The following is a 21,081-nucleotide window of genomic DNA, read 5'->3' on the forward strand; positions in this document are numbered from 1 at the left end:
GGCAGGCCTTGCTCTGACTTGTCTAAAAGTTCACTCTGAGGCCCCTGTGTGGGAACATGTTTGGAGCAGAACAAGCAAATACAGACTGGACAGGCCTGCAGTGGCTGCCTGGAGACCTAGGTTCTGTGTCAGGCATGTGCATGGAGTGAGCAATCCCATTCATTAATCCTGCAGGCATGACGAAAGTCCAAAGGGGAAAGCAAGAGGTCTGACCTAAGGCTGGACTATGGGCCATAGCAGAGGGTATCTGGGGTCCCTCAACTGGTCAGATTCAGCAGCAGTTGCATTGTTGGTAAGGATGGAGAAGAAGCATGGAGAAGTGACCAGGGTCCCAGCCTGGGTGGGCAAGGGAACCATTCACCAAGATGGAGGTGGAGGGAGAAACTGAGTTCTATTTTGGACATGTTGAGTCAGAGGTAGCTGGAGGTCATCCAGGTGAAGCTGTCCAGTTGGCCAGACAAGTCAAAAGCTCAGGAGAGATATCTGGGCTGAAGGTCACCTGGCCTACGTTATTTTTATAAATGGCTTGGATGAAGATGTCAGCATCCTCAAATAGTCAACACTGAGACAGGAGAGAGAGAGAGAATACCTTAGTAGACTGAATCAAGATTCAGAATGCTTTCAGCAGGCTCTGGGCTGAAACCAGCAAGCTGACATTTGCCTGAGATGATAAACATGAAGTCCTCTGGCAGAGGGGGGTTACACAGCTACAGAATGGCAAAGGCCTGGCTGGCCTGACCCCAGCTCCTGCAGAGAAGACCTGGGCATTGATGTTGGCCACGAGCTCGTGAGTCAGCAGAGTAGGGTGGTTGCTAAACCCACTTGGAGGAGGTTAGGCTGCATTAGGGGAATGATCACACCGGATCTTGGGAAGGACCCATCTGTTGAACAATCCCAGCCTTGCAGGACAGCAGTGAGGATTAAAGGAGGTTGGTGTGTGAAGTGCCGAACCTGCAGTCTGGAACATTGAAGGGCACAGTAAACGCTAGCTCCCTCCTCCCTACTCCTCCCCCCATCTTGGTCTCATCTAGAGCCCACAGTGAAAGCTTCAGAGTGGAGAGGCTGGAAAACTGGGGAGGGGTGAAAAATGGACAGGGGTTTCTCAGAAGAGAATTCTCAGGAGGGATGTGAGGGCTTTTTAAGTGCTGGAAGTTCTGTCATACAGACTGTGAGTAGAAATGGGCTTAGCCTTGGTACCTGTGGGGGCAGGATCTGCAAGGCTTCACATAGCAGGCTCTTCCTGAGGAGACAGAGACTGGCTGCCTGACCAAGGAGTGGACGTCCCTAGGAGGCTCTGACTGTGTTCCTTGGAGCTAGAGGGTCAGGCACACTGACTGTGTTGAGCACAGATGAACCTGATTTTTTTTTTTTTTTTTTAACATCTTTATTGGAGTATAATTACTTTACAATGGTGTGTTAGTTTCTGCTTTACAACAAAATGAATCAGTTATATATATACATATGTGCCCATATCTCTTCCCTCTTGCGTCTCCATCCATCCCACCCTCCCTATCCCACCCCTCCAGGCGATCACAAAGCACCGAGCTGATCTCCCTGTGCTTTGAGGCTGCTTCCCACTAGCTATCTACCTTACATTTGGTAGTGTATATATGTCCATGCCTCTCTCTCACTTTCTCACAGCTTACCCTTCCCCCTGCCCATATCCTCAAGTCCATTCTCTACTAGGTCTGTGTCTTTATTCCTGTCTTCGCCTAGGCTCTTCATGACATTTTTTTTCTTAAATTCCATATATATATGTGTTAGCATACGGTATTTGTCTCTCTCTTTCTGACTTACTTCACTCTGTATGACAGACTCTAGGTCTACCCACCTCATTACAAATAGTTCAACCCTGATTATTAGAGCTGCTCACCAAAGAGGTAGGAGTCCCCTTCCCTGAGGTGCACAGGCCCTGGTGGGGAGAGCCCCCCGTCAGGCAGATGTTGAGGTGATTCCTGCACTGGGGGTTCGGGACACAGCTCAGATGCCTCCGGTCCCTTCCCACTCTGCTCTGACTCCACCTCTTGGAACTTCAGGGCTGGCAGAGGGGTTGGGAGCCAGCTGTTGCAATCTCTAAGAGCCCCGCTGGCCCCCTCGTGGTACAGGTAAAGAAACTGAGGCCCAGAGAGGGGCTGTGACGTGCCCAGGTTCCCATGGTGGGCGCAAGAGCCCAGGCTCTGGGTTTTTCTCATTCACTCCAGGCCACCTCCTGAGAGTGGCCCCTTTGGGATTCATGGGTCTGTGGATACTTTAGCTGAGTTCATTGTCCTGCCCATGTCACATGGCCCTCCACAGCCCCATCACAGGTGCCTGCTGCCATGGCCTCAGGATAAAACCAAGATAAGAGACCAGAACCTCCCACCTCCCACTACCCAGGGTGGCCTGCAGGGCTAGACAGCATTTACAACATAAATTATGAAGGACCATGGAGAAGAGTGCTGCTGTCTGATTCTGAGGGAGTGTTGCTGGTTGATCCTGAAGCAGGGCCTGGAGCCAGCCTGGGGCCCCTCCCTCAGCTCAGACATTAGTGAAAAACACACCTTTTTTCATTTAAAAAAAAAAATGAAATGACCACAGGCATTTAACGATCAAAAGAGGCCAAAAAAGCTTTTAAGAGCCAGGTTGCTGTGTGTGCTGCCACCTAGTCTCCCAGTGTCAGGGCAGACTGGCTTCTGCAGCCATCTCAGGTGTGCCCAGGAAGGTGGCCACAGAAAGCGTCAGGTCCAATCACCTGCAGACCATGGCTTCTTGGGGTGTGGACCCCAAGTCCTTCCCTTCTGCCCCATCAGGCACCACCCAGCCTCCCTCAGGGCCTGTCTTCCTCACCTGGGCACTGTGGTCTCTGTTCTCCTGTCTTAAAGTCTGACACCTTCCCAGCCACTCTCCCCACAACCTTGGGAGTGACTCACACCTGACCATGTTCACACTTTCCGGTGGCTCCTCACTGTACTTGCAAAGCTAAGCTCCTTAGGATGGCTTTTGGGGTCTCCTGTCATCTGCTTTTCCTCCTATGGGCAGGCCTCTCTGTGAAGTTCTCACCTCTCCTCTCTCCATTCCTTCCCCACCCCTTCAGGAAAATGAACCAACATTTCTTTGAGACCCTGTTCCCTTACCATCTCTCTTGACCTGGACAGCTTTACACCTTCTCATTTGTTATTCATTCAATAACTGTTTAGTGAGCACTTACCATGTGCTGGGAACAGTGTAGGGGGTGGGCATGCCCAGCGCCCATGTCCTTTCCTGTACAGCGTGGAAGACCGAGGGGGCTGTCGCCGATGATCAGCACCTGGCTGTGTGTGGCTGCAAATGGGGCTTTGAGGCTTTTGCACTGAGGACAGCATTCCCGGTGACCCTGAGAACCTCAGATGGATTCAGAGACTCAGGACATCCAGGCAGGGAAGGCCCTGAGGAACTATTTCCACACCCCTTATCTCAGAGAGGGGGGAAACTGAGGACAGAGAAGGAAAGGGCCTGTACATATCACACAGCAAGCTGGAGATGCTCCCTGATACCCAGTCCAGCCCAGCCCTGGGGCAGATGAGACATGCAGTCCCCCACGGAGGATCAAAGCGTCAGAGAGCTTGTGGGAGACAAGTGCCTGCCTCCCCTCGTGGTAATGGGGGGTAGGGGCAGGAATACTGGGGGAGGAGCGAGAACCGGCCACAGCCCCTGCCTCTTGGACTCTCTGGCTTACCATCACACTCACCCTTCTCTGTCCCCACCTCCATAGAAGCTGCAGTGAAAGATGACATGAACAGCTACATCAGCCAGTACTACAATGGGCCCAGCAGTGGTAAGTGTGTGTCGGCGGCTGTTCTGCATGTACCGGAACTTCTGTGTGGCCCTGTGCCAGAGGTGACCCTGGCAACCCCTAACATCCAGGCTAGGGACAACTCGACCTGGCTGTCCATCTCCCAGCACCTGTGAACCATAGCTGCAGGCAGGGTTCAAGGCTCCCAGCAAACTCTAGCACTAGAGCTGTGGGTGCCGGGGTGGGAATGCTCTGGGATCGCCAAAGAGAGCTGCGTGGGCGACCCTGGAATGGAAGGGGGCTGGAATCTAGACGTCTAAGTGAGCTCAGCGCCTCCCAACCTGAGAACCTTTCAGGATGAGCATGATGGGGGTGAGATAGCAGCGTAGTTGGGCTCGAGAAGCCACAGGCATTGGGCATGTCCTTGCTTGATTTATGTTTCATTCTTGCACTTTAGGGGACCTAGAGGTCTTCACTTATGGAAAAGGTTGAGTTTAAAAATAATACTCAGTCCTTCAACATCTTGTTTCTCCTTAGCCAATGTCTTGAATCTTGTAGTTTGGGTTTCACAGCCCTTAAATCCTGGTAAACTCCGTTGTAAGGCTAGACTCCCTCTTCTGTCTCCTCTTCCAAAGCCTTATCTAACCTGCTGATCTCAAAGACCACCATCTCCCAGTACACTCTCCCCACCACTTTAGAGAGAAACCTTGACCACACTACACCCACTATGATTCAGCCCCTTGATACTTCTCACTTAGAGAAAAGACATTTTGAGGTGTCTCTACCCTCCCCCTACAATGCATCATATAGAGATTAATCAGTCTTCTGAAGGCACAGCTCTGGTCATGTCACTATCAATCACACTGGACCCCCTCTGACCATGAAATTCAAATTCCTTGTCGTGGCACACCATGCTTTCTGAGTTAGGATGGGCTAGGTTATGCCACAGGGGCAATCACCCCACATCTGTGTGGTTTAAATAAATCAACAAAGGCCCATGGCACACTGGCCAGGGGCTCTGTGCCCAGGCTGTCATCTTTACTCTAGCACCCAGCAGGCAGAACACCTGTCACCCCTTCCAGAACAGTGTTGACTGCCAGAGCAAAGCACGTCTGGTTTACATAGCTTCTCTGGGAAATGCCACTGGTCAGTTCTCACAGATGATTGGCCAAGTCACGTCACGTGTCCGCACTTGAGTTCAGCAAGATGGGGAGGCATAATCCTCCCTCAGGGCGGTCAGTGAATATTGGAGAACTGGACCGCCTGCCAAGACCTCTCCCAGCAAAGCCCACTCACACTCACTGCCCACCATCCAGCCCCATTCCTAGACCCGCCCCCATCAGGGCACGCAGAGGTGTGGCAAGGGCGGAGTGTGACCCACATCCCCTCCTTCCTTGCAGACAGCGGTGCCCCAGAGCCAGCTGTGTGCGTGGTCACCACGGCGGCCATAGACATCCACCAGCCCATCTCCTCTGACCTCTTTTCTGTCGATGTGCCACTGAAGCTTGGCAGCGATGGTACCTGCGCCAGCGCCACCTCTGAGAGCGCCTCCCGCTCCACTCACGGCTCCGTCACCCAGGCACAGAGTGACAGCAGCCAGACGCTGGGCTGCTCCATGGACTGCAGCACCGCCCGCGAGGAGCCGTCCTCTGAGCCTAGCCCCTCCCCCCTGCCACTGCCGCCACCACCTCAGCAGGAGACGGCAGAGGCCACAGTCCAGGACCTGTTGTCCTCCCTGTCAGAGGACCCCTGCCCATCCCGGAGGGCCTTGGACCCAGCCTCCCTTGCCCGGCCCAGCACAGCGGGCTTGGCCCAAACCAGCCCCGAGCTGGAGCACAGGGTAAGTCTGTTCAACCAGAAGAACCAGGAGGGCTTCACTGTCTTTCAGATCAAGCCTGTCATCCATTTCCAGCCTGCTGCACCTGTGCTGGAGGAGAAGTTCAGATCTTTGGAATCCAAAGAGCAAAAGTTGCACAGGGTCCCTGAAGCCTAGAGCCTCCGGGCAGGCTGGGAGGGAGCGGGGCAGCCAGCCATCTCACGCTCTCCCAGGGCCCTGGAGGCTACCGGGGCCACACAAGGGGCCCAGGAGCCCTCCTGGCCTCCCTCAGGGTGCTGCCTGCCTCCAGGGAGGTGACGCCAGGCCAGGAGGCCACACGCCTCAGACCTCAAAGCCCAGAGCTGGCGCCTCCTCTCACCCTGCTCAGGGGAGGGTGGTGCTCGTGGCTGGGGTTTTTTTAAACCACTTTTACAAAAACCAGCCTGTGGCCCAGCTTCAGCAGGGCAGAGTGCGGGGGCCAGCTCAGCCTCTTCCGTTGCCTTTGTTCCTGATGCCCACCCCGGACCCCCGGGAACAGCACTGTGAGCAGGGGCTATCCAGCCCCAACCCCAAGCCGTCTTTTCCAGGAATCCTGGGTGGAGCCAACACAATCACACACAGACCACCATCTGAGCCTATTTCATTTGTCCTCATTCTCTCATTTAGGCATGAGCATTTCTGAGTCTTTTCAAGACAAATCTAGTTTTCACCTTCACAGGATATAAAGGGATGGATCTGAAGGTGGGTGGGAGGGTCAGGGGGGTGGGGGGACAGCCATTTTCCAATCTTGGCTTTAATAATAAAAACCACCTGCACTGAGACTTCCAGTTGGCAGAGGTGTTCCTTTGGTTGCTATTCCAAGTGAGGACCCCAGCGTAGCTTGTTTGGGTTCGAGTTGGCCTTGAAAACCAACCCAGGGAGCCCCAACCCCTCTCTGGTGTCCCCGAGGCCGTTATAGAGTGGAAGGAGCCCTGGACCCCGGGAGGAAAGCGCTCACACTGCCTGCCTGTGTGACTGTCAACTAGTACCTTCCCTTCCCTCATCTCCCCACCAAAATGGAGCTCAGAATACTGTGTTCCTTGCTGACAACTCCCAGACGCAGCTAGCTCACTGACCCAGGGCTCCATCCCTCAGGGATCTTGAACTTGGCAGGTCCAAAGCTGAGCATGATAACTTGCTCGCAGCCTGCGCCTCCTCCCGGGTTCCCAGCCAGGGCACCACCATCCACCCAGCCATGAACGTGAATGAATGTTGGCTCCCTTCTCATCCCCCACAAGCAGTCAAGGAACGCTGGCCATTCTGCACTCCAAGTCACCTGCCCCAGACCCCATCATCACAGCCTTGCTAAGGCCCAGGCCCAGCTCTGGCTCCACCCGCCTCCAATCAGTGTGTCCCCACCTGGGCTGCTGAGCCTGGTCACTGTCTCCCTTGCTGAAAAGCCTCCAAGGGATTTTTATGACCACTATGTTTCATTTTCTATGTCCAGAAGAAAAAGGGAAGGTAATTTTTTTCATTTCAAGGGCTCCCATTGCCTCAACTGAGTTTCTTGGTGGGGTCACAACTCCTAAATGAGCTCACTTGCCTGCCCCCTGGCCACCCCTCCCAACCTGCTCTTTCTCCCCTCCGTGTGTGTGCAGGTTGTTCTCACTACTCATGTGTCTCACTAGTAGGTCAGGGTGTCCTCCCAGCTCCTGTGGCCCCTTGGACTCACCCTGACGGTGCAGTCAGTGATCCCCTGGCTTGCTCAGCATCTGCATCCCCGCTTGCATCCCCTTGGTCCTCAAGATCAGGGATCAGGCCCGAGTCCCATTAAAACCCTAGAGCCCTGCGTAAGGCCACAGGCTTGGGCACAGAGTCACTCAGGAAAGACGGCTGAATTGGAAAAAAAGGAGGGAAATTACTACATGCAGACAAAGAACACCTTCATGATTTGTGGGGAGATCAGCACTTGTCAAAAAAGATATTAAAGGGGGCAGTGTCCAACCAAGCCGTTTTGGGGTGTAATCTGAGGCATTCCAGTCACCAGCAGCATAGTTACAGCTTCCATTACTGAGCACTCTGTAAGGCCTCTACACACTTGGGCTCCTGTAACCTTCTGATGACCCTGTGAGATGGTAACACGGCCCATCTTACAGGTGTAGCACCCAAGGCTGAGAGGTTTAAGAAACTTCTCTGAGGTCAAACACTAATAAGAGAGGCACTGAAACTGGAGCCCAAATCTGCCTGGCAGTGTGCTAGGTGCTAGGACTCCCAAGTTTTAGAGCCTTTGGAAGTAAAGTGGTCACTCTTAGGTTTTGTCACATGATGGGCTGGAGGGCATTACCTGATTTATAATCTCTAGGGCAGGAGTCAGCAGGGTCTGTTATTAGCGGTCTGCATCTGCTGGACTAGAAACAGCTACCCTCCTCGGCCAGGCCCAACTTGCTAAGCTGTGATGCCTTCTTTGCTGACTTACCGTCACCCCAGCTCATGGGCTAGTGCTGGCTACCCAAACAGGTAAATGAGCCTGTCCTGTGCCAGAGCTGAAACCCAGCTCCTAGCTGGCACCGCCTCTGCTGTGGACTTCTACTGCAGAGAAAACCACAGGACAGGGAGGAAAGCAATGGGGTAAGATGCTAGGCAAGTGGCCCCTGCTCTCTGCCTCAGTTTCCCCACCTAGAAGACCTCCACTTTTAAAAGCTGGTTTCTTAGGGTATTTACAAATTGCTGTGAGGTGAAATTCTGCCTGAGCGTTCACTGTTGCCTTTCTGCTTGAACAGGCAGTAGCAGTGTTAGAACTGCCACACAAGCAGATGAAGACTGGGGACAGAGATGCCAAGAGGTGGTCCCACCTCTCTGAGAACAGAGTCTACAGTCACCGAGTTAGAGGGTGCACACAGACAGAGGAAGCCACTCACCTGAGGACAGGTGCAGGGCAGTCTCTCACAGCCTGAAGCGCAGGAGGTGGAGAGTAAAAGCTTTGGCTTTCACGGTTCCCCCGGGTGCCATAGCCCAGAGTTACGGCTGGCGGGCAGCTGGGGACCGGTGGAGATGGAGCCTGAGCACTCCCTGGGAGGTTTGCAGCTCTGGGAAATAGCTCCCCTTGCTCATCAGCCCATTCAGAGAGCCCACTCTGGTAATCTCCCAGGAGACAGGAGGGTCTGGTAACAGCTGCTGTCTCCTATAAGCCAACAAGAGGGTGATAACAGTAATGGCTCCCATTTATTCATTTCCTGTTGTGATGGGTGCTCTTTGGGTCTGTGATGGGTCTTGATCACAGCCTTGCAAACTGGGTGCTGTTTTCCCTGCTTTACAGAGGAGAAAACAGACACAGAATGATTAATTAAATGACTTGCCCAAGGGCATACAGCTAAACTACTGGCAGGATTCAAACCCAGGTCTGTCTAGGTTAGATGCCATGCTGGATATGGTGAAACGAACTGTGGGGAAATAAACCAGGTGTCATCAGGAGAGCCAGAGAGAGAAATCAGCCTACGTGGCCCCTCAGGCTGGAGGGACCAGCCCACCCTCTCTGCAGAGCCCTGTGGCTCCTCCCACAGGGCCAGCCTCCTGGCTCCGCCCTGCCATGAAGCTGGAAAGGAGCCAATCCTGTGGCCAGGGTGCCACCCTGACCTGCCAAACCTGGCAGCGAAGGCAAGGCTGAGAGCCACCAGTACTGGTGGCCAGCCCCCAAGGCAGCTTGGCCAGAGACCTGCAGGCCTGGCTCTAAGTCCACCCAGGACTGGGGAGCTGTAAGACCTTCCCTGAATGACACAACTGGCTCCTCTCCAGTCAGCCCTGGGCAAGTCCTCCAGCCCAAACCTTGGTTTTTCAGATCAAGTCACACAGACTGGGGTTTTTCACAGACCCTGGACAATTAGAGGCTGGTGGCCAGGAATTCTCTTTGGCGTGGTGGGTGTTTATTCCATCAGTGACTCTCAGCTCAGGAACACCTTTCTGACTCCAAGCTCCTGACTGGTGCTGCCTCCATTCCTCTCTGGTGTAATTTTCTCATCTCTAAAGAGACTAAAGGTGGGGCCATACACTCTGTGAGCTGGGGAGAGCCTCAGATAAGATGAGGTCCAAGGAAGCCTTCTTAAAAACCAAGTATCTTACTAACAAGTCAATAGGAGACTTGCACAGAGTTGCTTAACAAGGATACCCAACAACTCTGGGAGTTAACCCCAGGTTTTGAAAGGACATCTCAGGGCAGGAGAGAAGTCTGGATCACTCCACCTCCACCCTCCATCTCAGATGCTGTGGTGCATCCAGGGTGTGCCAAAGCCCTGGATTCTCAGCCCAGCTCTGTTTCTGGTTTGCTACATGGCTCCAAGCGAATCCTTGGACCTGCTTCCTCACCCTGTACAGCAGGAATAATAACTCTCGTCCCCTCCGCCCCCATCCCCGTGAGGGTTGCTGGGATAGCTAATGACATAATGGAAGGGAAAGCCCTTTGAGAATGTTTCGAGGGAGACACAAACAGAAACCATCCTTATTAATAATGGATGCCTGGGGTGTTTCACTGCCTACCCACGTTCAGCACTTCTGGGGAAGGCTGCCCAGGAGATGCTCAGCTATTTCATTTGCTGCCACTGATAGTCTGATGTGGAGAGAGGGTGGTAGATGGGTGCTGAGAGGACGTGTGCCCTACCCCCCAGCACCAATAGCCAGTTCAGGCACTGTATCCCCACTGGTTCCCCTGTAAATAATGCCCTGGAGTCACCCCAAGTTACAGCACTGTTGTTCCCCAGACAGGAGCCACCTTATCTGCTTTCCTCTCCCTTTTCCAGTACAAGCCAAAAACATACATTTCCATGGCATAAACTGAGTGATGAATTCATATCTACTCTGGAATTTTTTTTTTTTTGCTCCAGCACTGAGAAGTTTAGTATTGTCTCCTGGTGAATAGTTAATTTAATTATCCAAAGAAAATGATGGAACATTTGCTGCTAAATTTATTGCAAGCTACTAAAGAGACAGGGCTGGCATAATTTTATGCAGAGCCCCAGGCTATATAGCATAGGGGAGCAGGCTGCCTATTCATCCTGAAACAAGCAAATGAAATTGACTACCCTGGAGATCAATCAGGACATTAAACACTGTGATGAATGTGGCAGAATTCTTCAGTGTCTGAGATTTACAGGGCACCTTTCACCAAGCGCTCTAGGAGCCTCCCCAACATCAATTAGCCTCACATCTAGGTAGGCTCACCTCCACCTCCACTGCATAAAGAAGAGGCATGGGGTTCTTGGACCTGGGTTTGCTAAGTGCCACAAAAGATAGCCAGTGTGCAGACTAGATCCAGATTCTAGTACAAAGACCCCCTACTTCCCTCAGTAAGGAACGTTTTAGAATGGAGGAATCAGGTTAAAAGGGGACTGAGGGATTGGGGTCCAGAGTGTGTCACGTTCTTGGTGCTTCCGTGCCTTGTTCACACTGGGCCTTTTGCCTGGGATACATTTCTTTATGGGTTGATTCTGACTGGTCCTTCTGAACTCGGCTTAGCTGTCTCATCTTGCTCCCCTCCACTTCAGCCTGCCCCAGTCAGGCTGGATTAGGTACATCCTCTGTGTTCCCAAAGAGGGACTCAGGATATGGCATGTGGTTGAGAGTAAACTTTGGCCCAAGGTCACCACTCACTAGCTATGAATCCTTTGGCAAATGTTTTAAGCTCTGTAGGCTTCAGTTTTCTCAACTGGAGAATGGAGAATACTACTATACCTTGTGGGGTTATGAAGCTTAAATGAAATATAATGTCTGTAAAGCCCTCAGCACAGCATCTGTCTCCATTTACCTAAGCTGCTTGATATCTGCCAACACATTCACACAGGTCAAAGCTTGAAGATAACTTGGAAGATTACCAAGTGCAATTTGCCGTTTTACAGATGAGGAAAATGAAGGCTAAAAGGAGAAGGAATGTGGCCAGGGTACCTCTGAGACCATATCAGAACAAGGACAAGAATCCAAGGGTCCTGGTGACCAGCCCACTCAGTGCTCAGCCCTTCCTGTGGTCCCCAGGTCCCAGACCCCAATGTTCCCCGTGCAGGCCCCACGCTGGGAAGGGAAACAGCCCTCCAAGCTGGACTTGAGTCCACAAAAAGGCAGCAGTAAGCTGCCTTTAACCACGTGACCAGTTGTGGGAGGCAAAGAAGGTGAAGCCCAGACAAGTAAAACCTCACCATGGCCTGACTGCTCACCAGTCGGGCACCAAAGAAGGTAAATGCCAGCTTCCTTCCCAATAAATTCCTAATTCCATCACACGTCCATGTTTCTAATGACGAGCTTGCTGTTTTGAGGCAGTGCAAGCCAGAGGATAAGTCCTGGAGAAGCTGTTAGATGCTGGGGGAGAGCCTGGCACGGTGCAAAGGCCAAGCCCTCCAAACCTGGAGTCAGCTTAGGTTCCACATCTCAATTACTGCCTCTGCTCGGTTACCTCTCAGCCCATTTCTTCAGCCAGAAAGTAGGGGTTAATGATACCCCCTTTGGGGATCATAGTATTAGAGAAGGATATACAATGCACCTAGTAGGTTCTTAACAAGTAACATTTGCCGAAATTCTGGTTTGTGTTCTACCTCTACCATCTGCTTTGTGCCTTGGGGCAAATCACCTTTCCTGAGACCCTGACTTCTTCACTGTTTCCTACCTTTTCCACCTCTTGGAGTAACTTACATGAAAGTGCTTTTATAAACCAAGGATTATCAGCAACTCTTCTTCATTTGGGTTTCCCACAAAATATTTTTAAAACCCTAGGGCTATACGAATTGTGGCATTATATCACCCTATATGGGCTTTTTTTTTGCAGGTTATCAGTCAAGTCTCCTTTAGTTCAGCAACAGCTAACCAAATCCATCTGTTACAATCAATAGTGTTCTCCGCGTTTCCCAGCCTCTTAAGCACACTTTTATGTGGACCAAAACAAAAACCCCTCTTACCCCCGTGAGAGACAGTGTGAAATGCAACCAAGCTGACTATCCCTTTCAGAAAGACAGCAAAGAGAACACTTATGGCTGAGGTTTCATTCAAAGCCCCCCAGCCCAGTACAGACACACCCAGGCTCTGCCGGCAGCATGGCTCCCACTCTGTCCTGGGAGGAAGAGTCCCAGTCTCTGCCAGCCTCGCCCACAGCACCGGACCCATTTCCACAGTCTCAGGGGGCCCATTCTGTACCCAAAGAGCTTTCAGCCAAACCCATCCGGGACATAAGGCCGGAGGATTCCTGCAACAGCCTCCTAATCACTTCCATCTTCTCCTCCTCCCTCCATCCATCCTGTACACACTGCCAGGTTATTTTATTCCTCTAGGTTATGTTATTCCTCCAGATCAGGTTACAGGCCTTCCTCTATATATGTCAATATCTCCCTGTTGCCCGGAGGGTGCTTCTTAAGACCTGTTCAGGTGGCAGGGCCTCAAGACATCATATGCAGCTATTTGTGGAACATTCTGGATATACTGACATGTTTAATTCTAACATACAAACAAGGAACAGAACAACCAGCAGAGAGCATTTTTAAGAATTCAACACATGTCCACTAAACAAAAGCTGTGGAGGGTCAGTGGCTGCTGACCTCCTTAGTTAATATCTATTTGCTACCTGTTCATTCACTTTGGAATCTACTTATATTAAGACGACATAGCAGCAACCAAAGTTTTAGAAAAACGTATGCAAGAAAGACTTAGATTGGGAAATTCTATTTTTTTTTCCTGTAAATCAGGAAAAGCCCGTTCACAGTACCATCCCCAGCCCAGCTCCTGAAATGGCAGTATTCCTTGAGGGCAAAGTTTGAGAATCACTGACCAATAAGGAAAAAGGACAAACTCCTCAGCCTATCAGTCAATGTCCTCTGCAATCTGGCCTTAACTACCTACCACCATCAACCCCTTTCCTGACACCCTGTGTTTCCCACCCGTCACTGCCTCAAGCATCCACGTGAGCCCTTATCTGTTCTACTTCTGCCCCACATGCTAATATTAATGCCTCCACGCCCAAGGAATAACCACAGCTGGCCCACTGAGGGAGCTCTCCCTGTATGCGTTGACTACATGCTATCTGCTTTTCTAATCACTTGGGTCTCATCTTCCCTGGTAGCTGCAAATCTTGAGGGCAGGGACAGCTTGTATTCTCAGAGCCCAGGAGGAAGCTGTTCTCCCTGTCAGGACCACAAGCTTCAGGACAGTGGCTGGGCCAGACTTCCAGGTGTTTGCTCCAGCATCCCACACAGCACAGCTGGCGGATGAACCAGGGAATATGCCCCATAGTACTGCTGAGAGACCGTGGGACCAGGGGCAAAGCTGGGTTCTGTACTTTCTCAACTACTGGAAAGCTGAGACCAGGGCCCTCACTGGGCCTCAGTCCATAGAATAAGGAGTTGTTCGCTTGATCTAAATGGCCTCAAGGACCTACTCAGCTCTGCCCTCACAGGGCTGCCCTTCTACATGTGTACTTTTGCTTTCTCAGGGACTCCAGGTTCTGCCTAATTAACCAAATTCCCAGGGGCCGTATGAGGTTAACCAAAGACCTCAAAAAACTAGGGAGAACAGAAAGCTACTCCTAACACCTTTCCCCACACTGCTTCCAGAGCTACTGCTCTGGGTCCTCAAGCCAGATGCAGGGGCAGTCATTTGGAACTGACAGCTTGGTTTCCAACAAAACGTAAGGAAAAAAAGGGCACGTCAAATTGCATCTTCTGGCATATATGGTGGTTTTAACAATTTGCCCCCATCTCACACAACTGCCTTTTTAAGGTAAACTTTAAGTGGGCACTTAGAGGGGCTTCTGAGTTGAACGAATTCCTGCTGGAAAGACAAGCCCAGAACACTGACTCTTCTCCTCAACTAGGATCCTGAGGGTGTGCCCTGCCCACCCAGCACCAAGCACTGAGTGCCCTTTACCTGAGGTTACTGTGCAGCGACTCCCTGTTCCTTGAGCCGAAGTGAGGCAGGTCACATACTGGTGAAGCCACTGCTCTGAAGCCAAACTTCCTGGTTTCAAATCCTGGCTCTCATTTATAAGCTGTCTGAATTTGGGCAAGTTATATAACCTCTTTGTGCCTCAGCTTCCTCATCTGTAAAACAGGGATGATAATAATAGCATCTATCTTACAGGGTATTGTGAGGACTTAAGGGGTTTAATATATTTCAAGTGTTAGAATGGTGCCTGACATATAGTAAGCACCATATTTAATGCTATTATGATGGTGATGAGTTGTACCCAGTAAATTAAGTGAACAGCTGCTTAGAGCGGGGGCAGGGCAGTCATGATAGGAGGGAGCCAAAAGGGAGAAAGACCAACCAGTTCAATCCTGGGGCTAGGAGCCACACAGAGATACCAGCTGGGATGGTCCTCCGTGAGCCAGCACACCCTATATATACTGGGGGTACCTCTGCAGCCATCACCTTTGCTGTCTCTCCTCTCCCCCAGTTACAGTGTCCAATAGGGATGAGGAGTAAAAGGAGAAGGCAATGAGCAAGGTTAGCTTTCTTCAGAAGAGCCCCAAAGACAGCAAAAAGATGTGAGAACTACTTTTGCAAGGGTGATTCAAACTGTGTGGCCTTGGACAAGTCACTTTACCTCCTTCACTTCTTCTCTGTGCCTCAGTATCCCTATCTGTCCAAGAGGTGTGAACCTGATGATCATTCAGCTCTGCATTCTAGGATTCTACAGTTCTAGCAGAACATCACTTTGATGCTCCTCTCATCTCATTAAAAGAAGGCAGAAATGCCAGTGTTTCACAGCAAATGATTATGACACATCAAAAAGGGTTCAACTAGTCAGTCCCAGGCTGGCCACACAAAGGGACTGGCCGGCCCCTCTGCTCCTTCCCCTTATGTATCACTAGTCACTTCCTATCTCTTCCCTGCCATTTTCCTTGTCAACTACTATACCTTCTGCAGATTGGCTTCAGGGTGGCAGTTCTCTTCATTCAACTTGCCTACTGACTCCTGGCCTTTCTATGACCCCAGATACCTGACCACGCCTTCCTGCAGGCTTGGCCAAAGCCTCTCCAGCCTCTGTTCTGTGGGCTGCATGCACACCAGCTTCTGGCCTCTTGCGACACTCTCAACCTCAGCCATGCCCTAGGGCAGCTGAGGGAGAGTGCCAGTGCTCACCACACATGTGGCCAACTCACATACCTGGCTGCTTTCTAAGACAGCCCAAAGGAAGCCACCAGGAGGGCAAAAGAAAAGCCAGAGCATTCTCTGAGCAGGACTTTAAACATTTACAATAATATCAAACTATCTGTTAGCGTAAGAGGCAATACTGTCTCAAAGTAGCCCCTCCTTCTCCACTTCCCTCTCCTTTATAGACACAAAGTCCTATCAGCTGACAAAACCTTAAAATGAAATGGAAAATTAAATTAACTTCAGCCAACTAAATATATTCAGCAGGTTCAGGTTTAAGTCAGGTCTGCTTTTGTCACATTAGCTATGATTTTCGGAAGACTGGAATATATTTAAGATAATATCCATGCTTTGTGGCCATGCTTTTTTAACTCTCAATTTGCCGTTCTAGTTCCCTTATCTGTTACTAGATTGTGTTGATTAGGCTGCTGGCAACATTCATGTTTACAATTTTGCCTAAAACACAGAGCCTTCCATGAACAACACAGGCAAAGATAAAATAATAAATTAACTTTCACTCCTTTTTTTCAATTTTCTCTCTTCCTTTACAAAGATAGGCATATTTCTGGTAATAGTTTTAAAGCTGTGAAAAGGCTTTATTATATATTTTATTACAGAACTAGAAAATTTCAAAAAATAACTGTGTGGAACCACAAATAATTAAAAAGAAACATAAAAATAACCCCATAAAAAAGCATTCTGGCGCCTGTTAGAATTTTCCCTCAAATTACAAAATGTAGCTCTCCACGCTTTCCAATGATTGTTACGTTAGCCATGAATTTCTATTTCAGCTGAATATACTTTGATACAATTTTCCTTCTTAAGACATGGTCATGGCTCATTTTTTCTTCAATAGTTCTGTCATTTCAGGAACAACCTGCAAATTAAAAAAAAAAAAGTTATTAAGCAACTTGAGTCTTCATTGTGATATGGTCACAGCTCCTTAAGAAGTAAAAAGAGACCAAAAGAAACAATGTGAATCACTACAGAGGTACAAAGTGCCCCCTTCTCTCCCCCACCCAGGAACTCCCGGTTCACCCACAGCCTCTCTTCCCATCCGTGGGGAAACTATATATAAACCTTGGGAGGGAAAGGTCACCTGGGACACACGGCTGGCAGGGCCAAAGCCCACTCATGGCCTAGGAGCCTTTCTGACACAACCCCAAACCTCAGAAAGGCACCACAGAAAATAGGAAGTCCAACTTTTCTCTGTGCTGAGAATAGTGTATAGTTTTTACCTTCGTGTTTTCTAGCATTCTTCCTTCCCGCACTGCATTCCTGCCCTTCCTTCAAAGTCCACACCAGAGTCTCTTGCTTAGTCATGACTCCTGTCAACCTCCTCTAGTACTTGTTTTCTCATTGTTCATTCATTCATTCATCATTCATTTAACAAACACTGTGGCTGTTGTTCCTCAGCGTATGTTACTATCTTCTGGCACATAAAAATGAGCTGCATGCTGAACATTACCCATCATCACTCTTTATGAAAATCAAGGCCTTGTGCTGATGCAGTGGCTGGTCAGCAGACACAGTAAGAAACCACAGTGAGGGAAACTGACCGAGTTGGCTCCCACCTTAAAAAGGATTAATTACTAACCCTTGGTCTTGGCAGTTTAGTGGCTGCAACTGGAGCTTTTGGTGTGGAGCTGCTTTGTAACAGCCTGGACAACAGAGGAGGGCTACATGTGGGGACTGCAGGGGAATGTCACAGAGAGCCCACCTGAAAACTAGCTGAGCCACTCATGTAAAATATCAATTATACTCAGTCTTCCGAGGGGCTGTCGACTGCCCTAGCTCACAAAGATCCCAGCTGAACTTGCCACTGATGAATATAGCCTCTCAATTATTTAAGAGAGCTACATTTCCATTAGGTGGAAATAATGTGTTCGTACAAAATTTATTAAGGAAATTGTTGACATGTTGTTCCTTCCGAATGTCACTTTGTCTCCAGACTATTAAAAGGCCCATGTTTACCATGGAGCCAGGAGGCATTAGCTCAGGGGCAGCATTAAGTGCTGGCACCACTTCTTCCAGCTTTTCTCGGTGGAGAGACCATGAGCTTATGCCAGTCATACAGATGACATGCTAAATGAGCTTCATGTGGGACCTACGTGTTTCATGAAAAATAGGCTAGAGCTCAACTTCTTTTAAATAAAACATTAATTTGGTTTAGAACACAGTTTTTAAAAACCTTACAGAATGTCCACCTGCCACGCTCCCCAAAAAAGAGTCGAAGGGTCTTTCTCTCTCCATCCTCTACATCCTTTTCATTAGATCAACCTCAGACTTTCCAAGCATACCACACAATGCCTCAGTTAGGAAAAAGAACACGTCAACTCAGTTGACTGCGTATCTGATGGTCTTAGCACACTGAAAGATCTGGATTCTTATTTTTATTTATTTTAGATACTGCACAGGCAGTTCCCTATTCAGTAAGACCAAATGAGAGTGAATTTATGTTTAAAATACAATAATCTACTGATGTAAGTCACAGCACAACTATATTTCACTCATTTACCTAGTATTTCCTCAGGATAAGCACTATGGGAGATAAAGAAGTTCAGGCCTGATTCCTGGCCGTGAGGAGTTCCACTCACTATTTGGAGAGAAGAGCCAGAGGCCTATGAACAACCCAATTAGAAATGTGCTCATCTTCCACTGTAATGTAAGAGGATGAGAAGAACGGCACTAAAAGCTCCAGATTCAGGAGTCCTGAGGAAAGTTGAGACTGGTGCAGACTAAGAAAAATCAGGACATTACCATGGAGAAGAAAAAGATACTGAGCAAAAAAATAAGGAGGCAAACAGATAAACACTGCAGGTTCCAGAGACAGTAAAGGGATTAGAATGACTCCAGTGAATGACTATGCTGGGAAGAGGTGAAAAAGGTTTAAAAAGACAGGAGATATGCCAAGTCTAATCAATGGGAACACAATAGTCTCTCCAATGGAGATGGACAACTGGATATCCACACATACAAAAGAATGATGTTGGATTGGACCTTCACCTCACACCATATACAAAAATTAATTCAACATGGATCCACAACCTAATTATAAGAGCGAAACCCATAAGACTCTTGGATCATGACAACAGATTCTTAGATATGACATCCAAAACATAAGCAACAAAAGAAAAAAATAGATGAACTGGCCTTTATCAAAATTAAACCTTTTGTCATCAAAGGACATTATCAAGAAAGTGAAAAGACAACCTACAAAATGGGAGAAAATATTTAGAAATCATATGTCTGACAAGGGTTTAACATCCAGAATATATGAAGAAATCTTACAACTCAACAACAAAAAGACAAACAATTCAATTAAAAAATGGACAAAGGACTTGAATAAACATTTCTCTAAAGAAGATATACAAATGGCCAAAAAGCACACATGAAAAATGCTCAATATCACTGGTCATCAGAAAAATGCAAATCAAAACCACAATGAGATACCACTTCACAACCATTATTAGGATGGCTATAATAAAAGACAATAACAAGTGTCAGCCAGTGTATGGAGAAACTGGGGCCCTTGTATATTATTTGGTAGGAATGTAAAATGAGGCAGCCACTTTGTAAAACAGTCTGACAGTTCTTCAAAATGTTAAACATAGAGTTATAAAGTAAACCAGCAATTCCATTCCTAGATATATATCCAAACAAGACGAATCAGTGCACAAAAACTCATACATGAATGCTCATGGCAGCATTATTTACAACAGACAAAACATGGAAACAACTCAAAAGTCTATCAGCTGATGAACGGATAAACAGATTGTGGCACATCCATATGATGGCTATTACTTGGCAATAAAAAGGAATAAAGTGCTGATACATGCTAGAACATGATGAACCTTTAAAACATTATGCTAAGAATCCAGCCACAAAAGAAAAACCCCACTGAACTGTACACTTTAAAAGTGTAAATTTTACAGTATATGAATTACATCTCAGTAAGGCTATTATATTAAGAAAAAAACAAAGACCCCACTACCAGTCAGGTGGTGCCCTCTGCCCTATCACTCTAACTCTGATTATGATATTTACCATTTATTAAGCACCTACTCTGTAAATGTATGATAGGAAATACAAACAGGTAGGCTAATATTTAACACAGACTATACTAGGTGCAGTATAATCTCATTTAATTCTCATTACAAGGTAGTATAATATTTATAGTATCTATGAGAAAGCTTATATTCAGAGAGATTAAATAACTTGGCTAAGATAATTTAATTAGAATGTGCCCAAGACAGAATATGAAACAAAGCTCATAATTACCATACCATGTTATTTCTGTCATATGAAGAAAAAAAAAAAAACCTTGTCCTAACTCATATGATTGTTGAAGGGTAAATTGAAAGGATGAATATAAGAAAATAAAATGTTATGCATATACATTTTTACTCCAGACATGATGAAATTTGGTGGACACAGTATCCCTTAGAGAATTATTAGTCTAATAGCTATATACACTTGTTATGTGTGATACAGTTTGAAATTTTTAAACAAAAATTTGATCTAAAAAAGCCATTTTTATACAGCTATTATTTGATTTATGATGTTATTTTAAGATCATAATCCCAAATAGATAATTTTCATTCATCATTTACATACTTGTATTTTTCAAGTTGTTATACCTTTAAATATTTGATTTTTAAAGAGAGGGTGGCTCCAGTGAGAAGTATATTCACTGAGCCACCCTGTCTCTTCTTCTGTCAGAATTACTATAATATTCATCTGGAATCATTCTGATTTCAACTTAGAAAACAATCTGATTTCTATCTAGTTCTGCCTTGGCTGCTAGTCTGTCGAAGATGTGGTTCTATTTACTGCAACTTATCTAAGGTACAGGAGTAGCGGTGAACCACCCAGCTGTGGTACCTGATGAGCTGGAAAGGCAGAGTGATGAGAAAACGAACAGAATCAGGAGCCTGGCTTAGTTGTGCCAGTAACTTGCTGAGCAGCTTCCCCAAATCACATCTCTCTGGGACACAGACAACTTAAGAAGAACACAGCCTGCATGTTACTCATATAGTAATAAATGGGAGGCTGCAACTCAAGCAGAATTTTTAGTATCTTCTTTACTAGTTTTTCCCCAAACTGCATTTTTAAGGACTGATTAACTTTCTCACTTTGTATTAATCAAAGGCATATAACTGTACTTCAGAACTTCTGAGCAGCATGAGATAGACACTACCATAATTCTAGCTAAAGGCAAATAAAAATTATGTCTTACTCCAAATAGTCTCCCTATAGTCAAATGTGGACTTCCTAAGGGATGGAAGATGACACTCCAGGCAAATGGCAGCCAAAAGAAAGTGTAGCTACACTCATATCAGACAAAAAGACTTCAAGACAAAAAAATTAACAAGAGACAAATTGGACAATGTATAATGAAAAAGGGACAGTTTGT

The 21,081-nt window shown here is 47.9% G+C and overlaps 2 protein-coding genes across 2 annotated transcripts in view; one reads left to right on the forward strand and one right to left on the reverse strand.

Moving 5' to 3' along the window:
- The window catches only part of TMEM266 (transmembrane protein 266), a 136,008-nt gene extending 129,719 nt beyond the window's left edge, over window positions 1-6,289 (forward strand). Inside the window, exons 12-13 of the mRNA XM_024768977.1 lie at window positions 3,731-3,793; window positions 5,152-6,289. Coding sequence (XP_024624745.1) covers window positions 3,731-3,793; window positions 5,152-5,744 — 656 coding nt within the window. The 3' untranslated portion in view covers window positions 5,745-6,289. The remainder of the gene's footprint in view (window positions 1-3,730; window positions 3,794-5,151) is intronic.
- Window positions 6,290-16,237: 9,948 nt separating this feature from the next.
- ETFA (electron transfer flavoprotein subunit alpha) overlaps window positions 16,238-21,081 on the reverse strand; it is an 84,753-nt gene continuing 79,909 nt past the window's right edge. The window contains exon 12 of the mRNA XM_024768985.1: window positions 16,238-16,542. Within this exon, the coding sequence (XP_024624753.1) occupies window positions 16,504-16,542 (39 nt within the window). The 3' untranslated portion in view covers window positions 16,238-16,503. The remainder of the gene's footprint in view (window positions 16,543-21,081) is intronic.

The sequence above is a fragment of the Neophocaena asiaeorientalis genome, unplaced genomic scaffold (genome assembly GCF_003031525.2).
Source record: "Neophocaena asiaeorientalis asiaeorientalis breed wild unplaced genomic scaffold, Neophocaena_asiaeorientalis_V1.1 scaffold879, whole genome shotgun sequence".
NCBI classification, from domain to species: domain Eukaryota; kingdom Metazoa; phylum Chordata; class Mammalia; order Artiodactyla; family Phocoenidae; genus Neophocaena; species Neophocaena asiaeorientalis.